General features: G+C 38.5%; 1 protein-coding gene across 2 annotated transcripts in view; it reads left to right on the forward strand.

The window, feature by feature from the left end:
* Positions 1-15,436, forward strand: part of SEC23A (SEC23 homolog A, COPII coat complex component) — a 563,646-nt gene that overhangs the window by 11,928 nt on the left and 536,282 nt on the right. The window contains exons 5-19 of one of the 2 annotated variants that reach the window (XM_060272849.1): positions 476-712; positions 1,025-1,104; positions 1,776-1,920; positions 2,272-2,430; positions 3,191-3,306; positions 4,285-4,408; positions 5,392-5,472; positions 6,606-6,695; positions 7,696-7,802; positions 8,789-8,942; positions 10,078-10,155; positions 11,093-11,254; positions 11,509-11,595; positions 12,858-13,013; positions 14,077-14,142. In XM_060272849.1, the coding sequence (XP_060128832.1) occupies positions 476-712; positions 1,025-1,104; positions 1,776-1,920; positions 2,272-2,430; positions 3,191-3,306; positions 4,285-4,408; positions 5,392-5,472; positions 6,606-6,695; positions 7,696-7,802; positions 8,789-8,942; positions 10,078-10,155; positions 11,093-11,254; positions 11,509-11,595; positions 12,858-13,013; positions 14,077-14,142 (1,842 nt within the window). Of the gene's footprint in view, positions 1-475; positions 713-1,024; positions 1,105-1,775; positions 1,921-2,271; positions 2,431-3,190; positions 3,307-4,284; positions 4,409-5,391; positions 5,473-6,605; positions 6,696-7,695; positions 7,803-8,788; positions 8,943-10,077; positions 10,156-11,092; positions 11,255-11,508; positions 11,643-12,857; positions 13,014-14,076; positions 14,143-15,436 lie in introns of both variants that reach the window. The other variant, XM_060272851.1, reaches the window with a different exon arrangement.

Below are 15,436 nucleotides of genomic sequence, written 5' to 3' on the forward strand. Positions count from 1 at the left end.
CGTGTAGATTTGACATAAGAGTCAGCTGTAGTCATGCTTTCCCGAATATTTGGCTTTCTCTTAGGTGGTGTAGCCTAAAGCCTATGTAACCTAAGTAGGAGGAGCATGGGTAGTTAAGGGAGACATCCTAAATATGTTTCAGCCACCATTGAGCCAGTTCTTCAGCTTACACGTTTGTTTCAACTGAACTGAGTGCTGAACTGAACTGAGTGCAATATAGCAATACAGATTTAAATAACACAGGATGCACATATGTCTGCCCAAGTTAGTGCATGCCACTTTGCGTAGTGTTAGAGAGATTCATGTGTTTTTATTTAGGACTGTAAAATGGATACAACCATGTTGAAGCCAGTTTTGCATGAGTATTCCCAAAAAAGCATTTGATCAGATATAGTTTTGGGATAGTTACAACAAGGCTGTTCCTGACTTTTTGAAGTAATGTTAATGCTGCAATCTTGTTCACTTTTTCTTAAAGCGTGGACCTCAGATGCCTTTGATATTTCTTTATGTTGTTGACACGTGTATGGAAGATGAAGACTTGCAAGCTTTGAAGGAATCCATGCAAATGTCATTAAGTCTTCTACCTCCAACTGCTTTGGTTGGACTTATTACTTTTGGGAGAATGGTGCAAGTTCATGAGCTTGGCTGTGAGGGGATTTACAAAAGTTATGTCTTCAGAGGCACAAAGGATCTGACTGCAAAACAGCTTCAGGTAAATATAAAATTAATATTAAAAATGGTATTTCCAGTTTTGGAGCTGCTCTGTCTTTGAAGATGGAAGTAAAAAAAATCTGCCTTACTGAACAGTTAAGGAATTAAGTAAACATTTTCAGTGTGTAAAATGAGAAAATCAATATTATAAAGATGTTTCTAAACTTTTTTTAAAAAGTAAGATTTTTTTAATTAAAAAGACACGGTATAAATAAATAAGAAATATTTCTTAATTTTCTTCAAAATGTTATTGCTGTTTATATGCTGAATATGTAACTATATTCAAACTTTATTATGTTAAATATACTCACAGGAAATGTTAGGACTTACAAAAATGAATGTTGCACAAGTGGGTCGTGGCCCTCAAGCTCAGCAGCCACCACCATCAAACAGGTATTTGTTTTTATTACGAATAATAATGTACTAAATTGTTTTACAGTAAGCCCTGCTTTGTAATTTTGCAGTATAAGAGTCCTTGGAGGAAAAGTGAGTTATAAGCATAATAATAAATAGATGAATAAAAAACGTTAAAATGTAAGATACTGAGGTCAATCCCTGTTCCCCACTTTCTCTCTTGCAAACAAGTGTACTCAAGATGCAAACCTTAGTTTGTGCCAAATCCTATTCATTAATTCATTTATTTAGCCACCCAATAACAAGCTTTCTGGGTGACTCACAATGAAAGTAAATCAGTTGCCAACTTAAGTCATACTTTGGATAGAAGCACTGAAATCAACAGGCTTAACCTGTAAGTTAGTCATGAATAATAATAATAATAATAATAATAATAATAATAATAAGTAGCTTCCAACATAATATAAAAACACGGGGAGACACCAAGCATGAACTAACTTAAGTCAGTTGATTTTGGTAGGTCTACTCCAAGTATTACTTAGTTGCATACCACTCATGTAACATTAAATTTATAACAAAATTAAATTTGTATTTATAACACTATGATTGTAGGTCAATAGTTTGCAAATATAGAAATGGTCTAGAATCATTTGAAAGCTTGTGCAATCAAGGGAAACCTCTCTTTAACTTAACGTTTTTCTTGTCTCCAGGTTCTTACAGCCGGTCCAGAAAATTGACATGAATCTCACTGATCTTTTGGATGAACTGCAACGTGATCCTTGGCCTGTTCCCCAAGGGAAAAGACCTTTGCGGTCTTCTGGAGTGGCACTTTCCATAGCTGTAGGACTGCTAGAGGTAACAAGTTCTCATTTATGCACATCTGAAAGTTCACTGCCCTTATCTGGGTTACCTGAATGAGTTAAAGCAATGTGAATTAGATTTGAAATTGGGAAAATGCTGAAGGTTGTTTCCTCCAATTGCAAACAGACTTTCCTGAAGCTTTTCCTGTTCAGCTGTTTTTTTTGCCGTTGCAGAAAAGTGAGGTACTATAGTGCAAATACTAAATAACTTGGTTAGATAGGTCTCAACATTGACCTTATAACATTAACCTTTTAGAACTCAATCAGCAGTTCCGAATATCATCACAATATGTCTTTGAAACACATCTTTTTGCTTTCTGACTTAAAAACATTTATTATCCCACAGTGTACCTTTCCTAACACTGGTGCCCGAATAATGATGTTTATTGGCGGACCGGCTACACAGGGACCTGGGATGGTTGTAGGAGATGAACTTAAGGTGCCTATAAGGTCTTGGCATGACATTGAAAAAGACAATGCCAAATATGTAAAAAAGGGTACTAAGGTAAGAATTAATTCTGTAATTAAATTATTTGGAATGTAAGTAAAGTAATGTGAGATCTGCACATAATTTATTCAGTGATTGCATATTTTCTAAAACTAAACAAACCCCAACTTTTAGAGCCTGAGTTATACCCCTCAAAAACAAACTGGTACCTTGGAGGGATATTTTGTGGGCTTGCCTTGACAAAGGGTGACATAAGCATAATGGAACATATAGGATTGTGGGGATAATAGCATGAAATTCTCCACCCCTCCAATACTTCATGTAGCATCTCTTGAAACTGCAGTGTGATTATATGTCTTCCTTCCCTTCAAAACCACAGTGTAGTGACAGCCATCATGCCAATGGAATAAAGTTTAATCCAGATAAGATTGGTGATGGATAGGAAGTTGAACTAGGAAAAAGTGTTACATTCTCAATGAGGTCACAACATTCCCCCTAAAGTATCAGATACAGGGCTTGGGGCTGCTCCTTGATGCAGTTACGCTTCATCTTGTTCAAGCTGCATCTGTGGTCCGGAATTCCCCCCCCCCCCGGCCAAAATAAAGGTAGCTATTTTGGTTTATACAAAATCAGAACAATTATGAATTAAAACATATTTCTGTTTTAAATACTTATCTAGTCTTGTATAGCATCTGAAAAGAATATAATTTGGCAAATACACTCCATCTTCTGAATAATATTTGAAGCTTTAATGTAAAATGTGGAAAGTTTGACCTGCATTGTTTAGTAAAAGTTATGTTTACATTTGTGTCTCTAGCATTTTGAAGCTTTGGCAAATCACGCTGCTACAACCGGTCACGTTATTGACATCTACGCATGTGCATTAGATCAGACTGGTCTTCTGGAGATGAAGTGCTGTCCTAACTACACTGGGTATGTGTTATGTTTTACAGCAATGTAAAAGAGGCTATATGCAGAAACAGTGTTCTTGTGTAGTTAAGAGAAAAGCTATATATTGGAAGTCAAGTGGACTTGCATATGTTTGCATGATTGTGTCTGTGTGAGCAAAGTTGTCACTACAATTAATCTTTTTCAATCATGAAAATATAGATTAAAATGAGTTTTCACGTCAGAAAGCAATACTCTTTGACTGGTCCTCTTAATTGCAATATATTCATTTCTCCTGTTTAAATATTTTGCACCACACAGCTATTAATACTGTGCATAATACTATTCTGGGGAGCAGAGTTTTCTCTCTACTGAGAAAGTTAAATGCTGCTGCCACAGAAGCACTATTGTAGGATGATAGTGCTGGAAAGTATCATCAAATCAAATCTAACCTCTTGTCCTTTGTCAAGCACCAATGTTTTCTTTCTTCTCCTTCCCTAACATCCATAATCTACTACACTATGGTGCGCTGCAAGCATGAAAGGCACACCCCGCAAAATCAATGGGTGATATCCAATTAAGTCTTACTTGGAGCAGACCTATTCAAATTCTGCCAGTGCTTCTCAGGAGCTACATCAATATGTTTAAAATGGTCTGTTTGTGAAATAAATTGTTTAGGGATGGCCACTGGGCCCTCAGTGTTGCTTTCCATTTTTTATTACTACTTTATGCCTCTTCAGGGATGAGCTGTGGGCAGGGAGGGGAAGCCGAGGCATATAAACTAATACTGTACTGCAGTGCTTCCATGAGTGCCTTGTGATGGGCACTTCTAAACATGGCATATAGATCTGCAATATCACAAGGAAATATGGGATGGCAGGAGTGGAGCATAAATCTTCACAGGTGAACTTGTGGTAGCAGCCTAGAGTGTGATGACTTAGGGCAGTTCCAGATTCCATTATAACTGCTCTTTCACATTTTTCATATATTGTTTGACTTGATTATTCATTTTTTCGCATGTAGGGGTTACATGGTAATGGGAGACTCTTTCAATACATCCCTGTTCAAACAAACCTTTCAGCGTGTGTTTACCAAAGATGCACAGGGGCAATTCAAGATGGGATTTGGAGGTACCTTAGAAATCAAAGTAAGATTTGGAATTTTACTATAAATATTTTTAAACGTCTTGTGTTGTTATTCCATCGCATTTGTTTACAACTAATTAAACTATTGCACTAAGGTATTATTATTGCTAGTACAGTAGCAATTGTTCAGTCAGCATTTTAGTTTAAACCTTTAGCGTTGGGGTCGTAGTATTTTATTTTACAGTGAAAATAAGCACTGGAATTTAGTGTGGCTGTGATCCAGCATTCAATGCTTGGCAAAACTGTTATGAATTCCTACCCTTGACTTACAAGATAAGCAACTAGGTATCTTTCCTGTACCTTTGCAGACAACAGCTTACTCTAACATCTTGTAATCTGTTGATATGATATTTAGATTCCACTCACAATACATACTGAATCGTCAACAGAAATATTTCTCTGTTGCATAAAGGTGCAATTCCTATAACATTTCTTCTTGCTGGTAGACAGCAAGTAGACAGCAAGTCAGAGTAGACAATACTGAGCTGGATGACATTTTTATAAAACAACTCCATATGTTCACCTGTATGGAACTGTGGGACTCTAAGGAACTTTGAGGGTACTCTGGGTCAGGTGCCTGTTCTGAGATATGATTCCTCATCTCTGCCACCAATGCTTGTTCTAGATCTGACTTGTAAAGGAGATGTAAAGTTAAAGTGTATAGGCTTCTACAAACTAGAGGAATGAAGTCTCATAAGTCCTTTTAGCGCAAGGAGTACTTTTAGTTGATCCAGTGAGTTGTGTAAGGCTGCAGTTCTCTACATACTTACCCACAGTGCAGTCTCATAGAAACCATTTTTACTAAAAGAAAAGCTGTCTAGTTTCTGCTCCATTCTGAATAGAATGACTGTTCAGACCTTTGTTAGCACTGCTGTTTACTAGTAAAGGAGATTTGTAAGCTCAGACTGCCAAGATAAAAGATTATCCTACATTCTGCAGGAATAATCATTTGTTCTTCTTTTATTTTGCTCTTAAATCTGTGTAGACTTCAAGAGAAATAAAGGTATCTGGAGCTATTGGACCTTGTGTATCTCTCAATTCTAAAGGGCCTTGCGTATCAGAAAATGTAAGTTGACTAACCTGTAAATCACTTATACAATCTGTGCCTTTCTCACTTTTCACACACAAAATGCTATAGAAATTATGTAGTAAAATCTTGTGTAAAATCTTATTAGCATGTTGCCATTTTCAAAGGCACGATTTTACAATAGTTTTGACTTTTTTCCCTTCAGGCCAGGTGAGCAGTGAATTGTGTGACTGTCAGATGGTTTAGAACAGTTGATACCGTTTGAATCCAACCCTTACACCTGTTACATAAAAATGCAGTAGATCCAGCTTTTTCTGATGTGACTAAGCATTAGTGGGTATCATATTGCAATTACATTATACCACTCTGTGTGTGAGTAATTCAATGTCACACTAAGGTGATTGTTCTGACAGGGAAAGCATTTTGGCTTGCCTGAAGGAACAATCCCCCTCCTCACCCCTATGTGCCGTTCTAGGGGTTCTCCCGATTCCCCTAGAGACAATTTCATGTTTGCACAGAGCGATGTGAAGGAAAAGCCCTGTTGTACAAGGATAAGTCCTTGTGCAGGGCTTCCACTGAATCCTACCGTGTGTGTGTGTGTGTGTGTGTGTGTGTGTGTGTGTGTGTGTGTGTTATTTCACTAGCCACTCAATTTCCAAAGTAGTGAATATATTGTTGAGGAGTATAAAGCTCTAGGTAGCGATAAGCACCTTACATATAGGCTTATTTATTTATGTATTGTACCTCTTGTGGTGCCTCCCGGGTTCAACAGTGCTCACTATATATATCAGCATTATAAACTTCACCATTTGTCCTACTAATCCTGTTGCTCTTTGGATGTGTACCAGTAATATCTTGCTTAGTGCCAGTATAGTGGCTCATTGTGTCGTTTGGCTTACTCCACTAGCATAAGGTGGCATTATTTACTTAATGCAGCCAAAGTATACTCTAGTCTGTGGAAATTCATGTTACAGTAAAATGTTAACAAAATGTTAACTGTTATGTTAGTAGAGGGGAGAAGTGAAGCATTTATAACAAAGATATAATTTTGCTATATCTAAGTAACTGGGATAGGAATCACTGAAAACAGCATTACGTTTTCCCAAATCCTACAATTTGCTGTGTATAGCAAATGTAACTTTTGCTGAAAATTATTTGTAATATTTTTGCAGGAGATAGGAACAGGAGGTACATGTCAGTGGAAGATTTGTGGACTTAATCCTACCACAACCCTAGGATTGTATTTTGAGGTGGTTAATCAGGTAAGATAATTTTTTAAGAGCACATGTGCATATTTAAATAATTTTTCTGAGGCAGGTGGTTGACAAAGCATAATTCCCACTTCCTCCTCCCCATTTTAATTGGAGCTTGTGAGGAAGTAGCTGATGTGGTCTACAAAAGTACAGTGGTACCTCGGTTTACAGACGCTTCAGGTTACAAACACTTCAGGTTACAGACTCCGCTAACCCAGAAATAGTAGGCCTACCTTGGGTTAAGAACTTTGCTTCAGGATGAGAACAGAAATCGTGCTCTCAGGTTAAGAACAGTTTCAGGTTAAGAATGGACCTCCAGAACGAATTAAGTTCTTAACCAGAGGTACCACTGTAGTTTCTTTCAAGAATTATGTGTTGTGTGTTTCACCACTCGGGGAGGGGGGAAAGCAAATTATAGTTTCCCTCATTTTAATTAGGAGCATTTTATGAGACTTACTGTAGCTTGTAGTATCATAAGGCATTAAGCAACAAACCAGGAACTCCCTGGTTTAGTTCTCACCTGTGTAATGAACTCTGTGTGCGTCATTAGTAGTTTGCCTGCCTTTAGCCCACATCTGCAATATGAGGGTAGTAATACTTGTCTACCTTATAGGGCTGTTTGTAAGAAATACTGAGGTTGTGAAGCACTTGGCTGCTCTAAGTAGCTATATACATATACATATTATCGTGTCTCATCTCCTGTGCTCCTGTCCTGCCTTCAGATTTGTAGATCTCCTATAGTATTTTCTCTACTTAAAGCACTCTGTTTTGGAAGCTGCTCCAGTGTTGAATTAAATTGTAGCTAAAGATAAGCAGTAAGCTTACTGACTTAATTTTTTCATATTTGTACAGCATATTGCAGTTATTAAAGTAGCTTCTGTCAGATAACCTCTAATTATAGAATTGACAGTGGCAGTGATGAGATTCTTAATGTGGTGATCATGCTGCACAATGTTCCTGTGATTCTGTCCTCTGATTTAATCTCTTCACCATTTACCCTTCGAAACAGCACAATGCTCCAATTCCTCAGGGTGGGCGAGGTGCAATCCAGTTTGTGACTCAGTACCAGCATTCGAGTGGACAGAGACGAATTAGAGTGACCACTGTTGCCAGAAAGTAAGCCTTAACTTCTCATGTGTTATATTCTAGAAATTTGTGTGGCATGCACACTGTTTAACAAACCGTATTTTGCTTAGAAGGTAGACCTTATGTATGTAAGGTCTGACATTGTATGTAATGCTGACTTTACACCAGTGGAAAGCACTTTGATTCATGCACAGCAGAGCACCTGATTCTTGTTAATCTGCCAATATTTATTTATTCCGAAGGAGCCCAGGGCAGCAGACACATAAACAAGAAACAATGAAAACATCTTAAATCCAGTACAGCTGAGGCCTGGGAAAGAACTCTCCACTTGAAATGCTTTTTGGAAAGGGAAGCTTTTCAGTAGGTGCTGAAAAGGCAAACTATTATTTAATGGGAGGGAATTCCAAAGAGTAGGCGCCCCAACACTAGAGGCCCCATTTCTATATGGAGATGTATCTCCTGATGAGATAGTATCTGCAGGAAGCCCTCACTGCAGAATGCACAGTGATTGATTGAGTATATGAAGGGTGAGATGTTATTTTAGGTAGCTGGATTCCAAGTTATATAGGGCTTTATATGGCAGAACCAGCACCTTGAACTTAACCTGATTGCAGATTGGCAGCCAGTGCCAATTGAATTGGATACCTAATCATTGCAGTTTCCTACACCTCCACAAATGCATGATCACATTAGCAACCATGGAGGTGGGTTGTGTGTGATTATGATTCAGAGCATGGTGTGCAGAGAGCTATATGATGCCTTTCCTTCAGGGGATCATGAATTGCTGATGATTCTGCAAGGCCTGCTTCTGGCATAATGTCTAAATTGGCTCTAACAGATTTGTTGTATTTGCTGCATAGTGAGCTTCCTGCATATTTTATTTTCTCTTAATTGCGTAAGGGAGCTTTGTTTTGATTTGGAGGAGCAACATGGATTGGAGCTGTTCGTTATTAAACTGATACGTTTTTGCTTCTCTCTGATGACATGTGTGGTAAACAAATGCTATTCTTTTGCAGTTGGGCTGATGCTCAGACACAGATTCAAAACATCGCTGCTTCTTTTGACCAGGAGGCGGCTGCCATTCTTATGGCCAGGCTGGCAGTGTACAGGGCTGAGACAGAGGAAGGACCCGATGTTCTTAGGTGGTTGGACAGACAGCTCATTAGACTGGTAAAGCATTACAAATATTTTAAAATTTAAAATTCCTCCTCCCATCTGAGATTGTATTTAGGGAGAGATTAGGACTGGACCTGGGACTTGTATCTGCCTTCTCTGCCCCCAGTGCAAATAGCAGATATGGAGGTCCTGATCCAGAATGGGCTACTGCTCCTATTATTTACTTTAAAAAACAAACAAACATTTGTGCAACTGATGATTGTGTGAATGATGCCACATCTAGTTCGTTCCTAAGACTGCAATCTGATACATAGTTACATTTTGAGAAATGTATATTTTGAATAGTTTTAAGCCATGTGCTTCTAGTGCTAGATGTAAATTTGGCTTGCTTATATACAATGTATAAAGTTGCAAAGGAAATTGTTGAAAGATATTAGAAGGATGATAAAGAAGGCTTTTCACAGTGGATCTACTTTGTACTATATACCGTGTTTCTCCGGAAATAAGACACCGTCTTATATTTATTCTTCCTCAAAAACACACACACTGTGGCTTATTTTCAGGGGGGGTGTCCTTATTTTCCCCCTCTCCTGCCGCAGCTGGCATTGCTGCTGCACCTATCACTATGTCTTATTTTCGGGGTATGGCTTATAGTCCTTGAATGCTTAAGAATCCTGCTATGGCTTATTTTATGACTACGTCTTAAAATAGGGGAAACAGGGTAGTGCCAACATAAATAAGCCAAAGGTTTTGCTTGTTGTAGTTACCTCTCTAACTCTTGCATTTCAAAGCTTCACTCCACAATTTTTAAAGTCATGTTTTTTCTCAATAGATATACTGCTCAAGTAAAACTTAATTGTCTGGAAGCCTCAGTTGTATTCCTCCCTCTTTTGAGAGCCGAAAAATAATATACAAACATTAAGGTTGTTCCCAACTGTTAAAGTTGATGTGAATGTTTCCACAAAATCTGTGGGTCTTAAACATTTGGTATTGAATGAAGCATTTTGGTTATATGTAACTATGTGCTTGACACGCTTGAACAGAATTTTAGAAGCCTTCCCATGCTACTTCTGTGAAGTTAGGTTGTTTTGTAATGTAGTGAAAGTAGAAGTATTTATTTCTGAAAATGTCATGATAGTATTTGAAGTGTCACACAGAAAACTTACAAGACTTTTAAAAATTTATCCAGTGTCAGAAATTCGGAGAATATCACAAGGATGATCCAAGTTCCTTCAGATTTTCAGAAACCTTTTCCCTTTACCCACAGGTGAGTATGAATGAATTGAAATAGAGAACATTCTATATCCACTATGATGCTTATATTCACTTTATTGTAAGATGTCTAAGTGTCCTTGATTAGATAGTTTGCAGTTTTTTTAAAAAAAGTTATGCTTCATTCAAGCATTTTGGGATTTGTGACGCAGTACAACATAAAACTGAATAGTATTTCTCATTCTAAGCCTTTTGCTGTTGTGAATTTCTTAGACTTTTAAATCACTACTTTAAAAAAAATACTGTATCATTCTAGTTGGCCACAAGACTGCCATTAATTTAAACACTTGAGAGCATTTATATAAATATAAACCATGCTATAAATATAAACATCTAAGCGTGATGTTAAGTATAGCACAATTTTTCATGTTTAAAAATTATGCCTTCATTGAGAATTTTCCTGTTTCAGTAGAACATCATAACTGTAAAAAGATCACCAAAGGGAATTTTGGTCCACAATGAAAAAGTATACAACACCTACAAGAACAGTGTGTGCAGTTTTTAAACATAAAACGACATATTATACCACTAGCATACATACAAGTATAAGAGTGCAGTAATCATAAGTTGTAAATTACATGCAATGTCAACAATTTTCACAGGACTTGCAGCCCTAAACACCTCATTTCACAAAGGCATTAGACTACAGTCCAATGAACAGACAAAATTGAAGTACATTTTTTTCCTGTGATTTTCTATCGTTTTGTTGGCCACAGAGGTAACACCTGGTCTTTTCCTTGCTATCAGAATTGTTACCCTACCAATTTGTAGGTTGTCTTTCTTTATGTCCCAGGCAAGCTAGATGATGTCACTAAACACAGCGACATAAACCAGTATCAAATCTTTTTGGAAAGAAACGTTGCTACTATTGACACAGCTGGGTTTGTGGACAAGAAACAGTGGGGTAATTTCTGGTTTGCTTTATTTTGCAGTTCATGTTCCATTTAAGAAGATCTCCTTTTTTGCAAGTCTTCAACAACAGTCCTGATGAAAGTTCCTACTATCGCCATCATTTCATGCGCCAAGATCTGACTCAGTCCCTTATAATGGTCCAGCCAATTCTATATGCCTATTCTTTCAATGGACCCCCAGAGGTGTGTTGGTGTAGTGTGTATGAATAGCTGCAAAAAGAAAACTCAAAAATGAAAAAGACTCATTAGTGTATTGTTGGGAAAATAAATTAAAGTTTAAATTAAATGTAAAGCAGTTTTGTACTGGAATTTTTTTGGGAGCAATTGTTTCCTCATGTTATGTGGCTTGCTAAATGTAACGGAGAAAGCTGAATTTTAAGAAATGGATATATCTGTTTTGTATATGTAGTTAAGACACTTTTCTCCTTTTATATTAGCCTGTTCTTTTAGATAGCAGCAGTATTCTGCCTGATCGCATTCTTCTCATGGACACCTTTTTCCAGATCCTTATTTATCATGGAGAGGTAAGATCAAGTCACTTTGGCTTCCATATCCTACTATTTGGGCATACCTCTACTTACCTCTACTTACGAATAACTCTACTTACGAATAACTCTACTTACGAATGGAGCTCCGTCCGCCATCTTGGATGCGGTTTAGATAGGATTTTTTCTACTTACGAATTTTTAGATAGGGTTGCTTCTGCTTATGAATTTTTTCTCCCAATGCATTCATATGGGATTCAACTTACAATTGTTTTTGACTTACAAATGTGTGTTCGGAACGCATTAAATTCGTAAGTAGAGGTACCACTGTACTTATTAAGACTAGTGGCTGTAACCCACACATGGCAATGGCTCTATATTGGAGGCCATTTCTTATGCTTTGTCCAGTTTTAGGAGCTGCTTGTCATGTGGAGTTGCTTCTGGGAAGAGGAGGGCTCAGAAACCTTACTGTAACATTGCAGAGGCCATCACAGAGCCTTTTGGGGTAGAGCTCTGTCATGTGTCCATATTGGTAGCTTCTCAAGGCCATCATGGTACTTGAATTTTCTATGAAAGTGCTTATGGACAAAAATCCTTATAAGTTGAGCCCTTGAAAGCTAATACTTTCGCTACCTGCTGTAGTCATGGAAGTTGCTATTGTCAGTAAACATACATTCTTGTGAAGTATTTCAGTTAACAAATAACACTAAGTAGGCAATTCTATGACTACTTACTACAGTGGTACATCAAATGACTTGACAACTGAATTTTTCGCACGCTTATAAATTTCTCGACATCTGAACGGAAACCGCAGCGGTTTTAGATAGCATTTTTTCGACTTATGAATTTTTAGATGGGGTTGCTTCGACTTACGAATTTTTCCGTTTCCAATGCATTCCTATGGGAAATCGCGTTTCTAATGGCGCTTTTCGAATTTTTCGACCTACGAAGGTGCCTTCGGAATGGATTAAATTCATAAGTCGAAGCACAACTGTATGGCATACTTCCACTGAGGATGATGGCACTAGGTATCATGTATGATTGCTGTGGCAGAGCTGCTGCTTGAAAAATGAGAAACTATTGAGCATTTGTTATTCAGAACATAATGGAATATCACAGTTATTATTTGCTCTTGGTAAAAATATAATTACAATAGTGTAATTCTGGTGATTAAATCACTGCTAAAGCATTAATTGACTGACCAGATCCCCAAGATTTCGTACTGCTTCCTACTCAAACTTTGATTATATAAAACTTGTTTGAATGAATAAAACAATGTGTGTTAAATTAATACTCTATAGACCATAGCTCAGTGGCGCAAGTCAGGCTACCAGGATATGCCAGAGTACGAAAACTTCCGCCATTTGCTCCAGGCTCCAGCAGATGATGCACAGGAAATTCTACATTCCAGATTTCCAATGCCACGATACATAGATACAGAGCATGGAGGCAGTCAGGTAAAACATTATTGCTTCAGTTTATGGCAGAGGTTTTCAATCTTTTGGGGTCCACAGCTCTCTTGACCAACTACATTATTTCTGCAGCACCCTTGTGGGGCTCAGGAGCCCAGTTATGTCACCCCTTGCCTGCAGAGCTGGCAGCCTCTCACCCCTTATCAAACATCCTTCCTTGTGGAGTGTTCCCTCAGCCTCCTCTCCTCTCGCCTCTCCTTTGGAAAGCTGCAGCTGCCACCCCTGGTCTCTGAGCTGCCTCCCCACCCCAAAGAGAGGTGCCTCCTCCCACTGCCCCATAGGGGCCTGGGAAGCGCCCCCTGGCCAGCCCCAGAGGCAACATTTGCCTGGGGAGTTTTTAGCCACAGCTGCTGCAACAAACAGCTGTGCAAGCCTTTGGGAGGCAGAAACACGAGAGGGCACAAGAGGAAGAGAGGGAAGGAAAGAGGGACAGAGGCCAGTGTTGCCCGCTGCACCCCTGACCATCATTCAGGGCACCCCAGGGTGCCATGGCACACTTGTTGAAAACCACTGGTTTATGGAATCATCTTGCTAAATGCAAGACAGGCCAAATCAATATTGGACTTGCATTAATAAACTTTCAAGTTTCATGTAATTGAAAGAGGTATGAATTATGACTCAACTTCTAGCATACTGAGCATGTGATGGCTCATGTGCTGGGCTGAAGATATAAGCTGCGTTTAGATGTTCATGACTCAGTCTCCCCCCCCCCCCGTTTTCTGGTGGGATTTAGACAAGACAAGCAGCAACCCCCTTACTATTGTTTGCATAGGCTCCCAGAACATAGCTCACCTTCATTCAGTCTTCTCAGGCCAACTTTATGTGGTAGGGCTGTGTGCATTTATACCTTGTTGCTGCTCACTTAGCACTTTTTAATATTTAATACAAAAACTAAAAGCTTTAAAAATAAATAAAAGCTAGGATTCTCTAAATGCAGACTATATAACAGGCACCTCAGGGGAGCCTGCAAATGGCAGGTCACATGGTGGTTATTCTTGTTGGACTGTAAAAATTATTTAGAATAACTTTATTTTCTTTTTGTTTAAAGGCTCGTTTTCTGCTTTCTAAAGTGAATCCCTCTCAGACTCACAATAATATGTATGCCTGGGGTCAGGTAAGTTTCAGGTGGATTAACCAAAAAGCTAAGATAATAGAAATAATGTTTCCTGCTTTAACTCTCATAAAGCAATTTGATAGTTAATCAGATAGGGAGCGATTACCAATATTAAAACTTGAATGTCAAAAACAATACAGTATTTTTAAAAGTTGCCATCCAGATTAAGGAAATGCTATGTTGCTTTTTTGTTGCCCTTCAAAATAAGCATTTCTCGCAACCTAGAAACAATGTGTTTCTCGCCTTCTGGGAGTTCTGATAAGATACAAAATATTGAAAGTAGAGGTGAAGATTGTTCTCAGTAAAAAATGTACTAAAGCTAGTTTTGTTGATGAAACTGAATAGCGGAGACAGGCTAAAAGCTTATATTGTATGAAATTCATTACCATTGGACCTTAAAGAAAGGTTAGCAGATTCATGGAGGATCTAGCACTATGGCTGTAGTTCACATGCTTAATATGCAAAAGGTCACAGGAAAATACTTCTGAAACCTTGGAGAATCACTATTACTCATTGTAGACAATGTAGACTATACAGTGCAGACAATATTGAGGAAGGTGGGCCAATTACAGTGGTACCTTGGTTCTCGAACAGAATGTGTTCTGGGAGTCCGTTTGACTCTCCAAACCATTCGAAAACCAAGGTGTGGCATCCTGCAGCCAATCAAAAGCTGTGGAAGCCGCACTGGATGTTCGGCTTCTGAAAATCGTTCGAAAAACGGAACACTCACTTCTGGTTTTTGATTGATTGGGAGCCGAAACATAGGAGTTCCAAGGCATTCGTCAGCCAAGGTATGACTGTATCTGAGGTGCTGTGTGGCAGATTCCTACGTTCCAGCTAAATGAATAATGCCAGGTTCAGAAGTTGTTTTTCAGTGGGATAAGGAAGGGTTAACTGGGTTGGGTAATGGTCACAAGCTATGAGGAAGGCAGGAGAGCAGAATTGGAGTGAATCCCCTCAGTTTTTTCTCTCCTGCCTTGGTGAAACAGCTCCTTCCTCCCGATTCTCTGTGCCTGTCAGTTAAATGTTTTTTTCCTTTCAATATTTTCAATTTCTTTCCTGCGGTTCCTCTGTGTGCGTGTTTACTGCGCTTTGCTTCTCTTGTCAACTTTTCCCTATTCGTAAAAAATAAATAAAACCCTGTCTCTCTCTTCTTGCTTTTTCTGCTCATCTTGTGCTTTGAAGCTTTTCTGCGCTCTTTCTTATTTCTTTGTTCCATTCTGCTGCCTGTCTTCTCTATATTTGCTGAGGGGACAGTTGCCAGTTAGGAGAAGCCATTGATAACCCATTTTTC

This window comes from Zootoca vivipara, chromosome 1 (assembly GCF_963506605.1).
Source record: "Zootoca vivipara chromosome 1, rZooViv1.1, whole genome shotgun sequence".
Taxonomy (NCBI): Eukaryota; Metazoa; Chordata; class Lepidosauria; order Squamata; family Lacertidae; genus Zootoca; species Zootoca vivipara.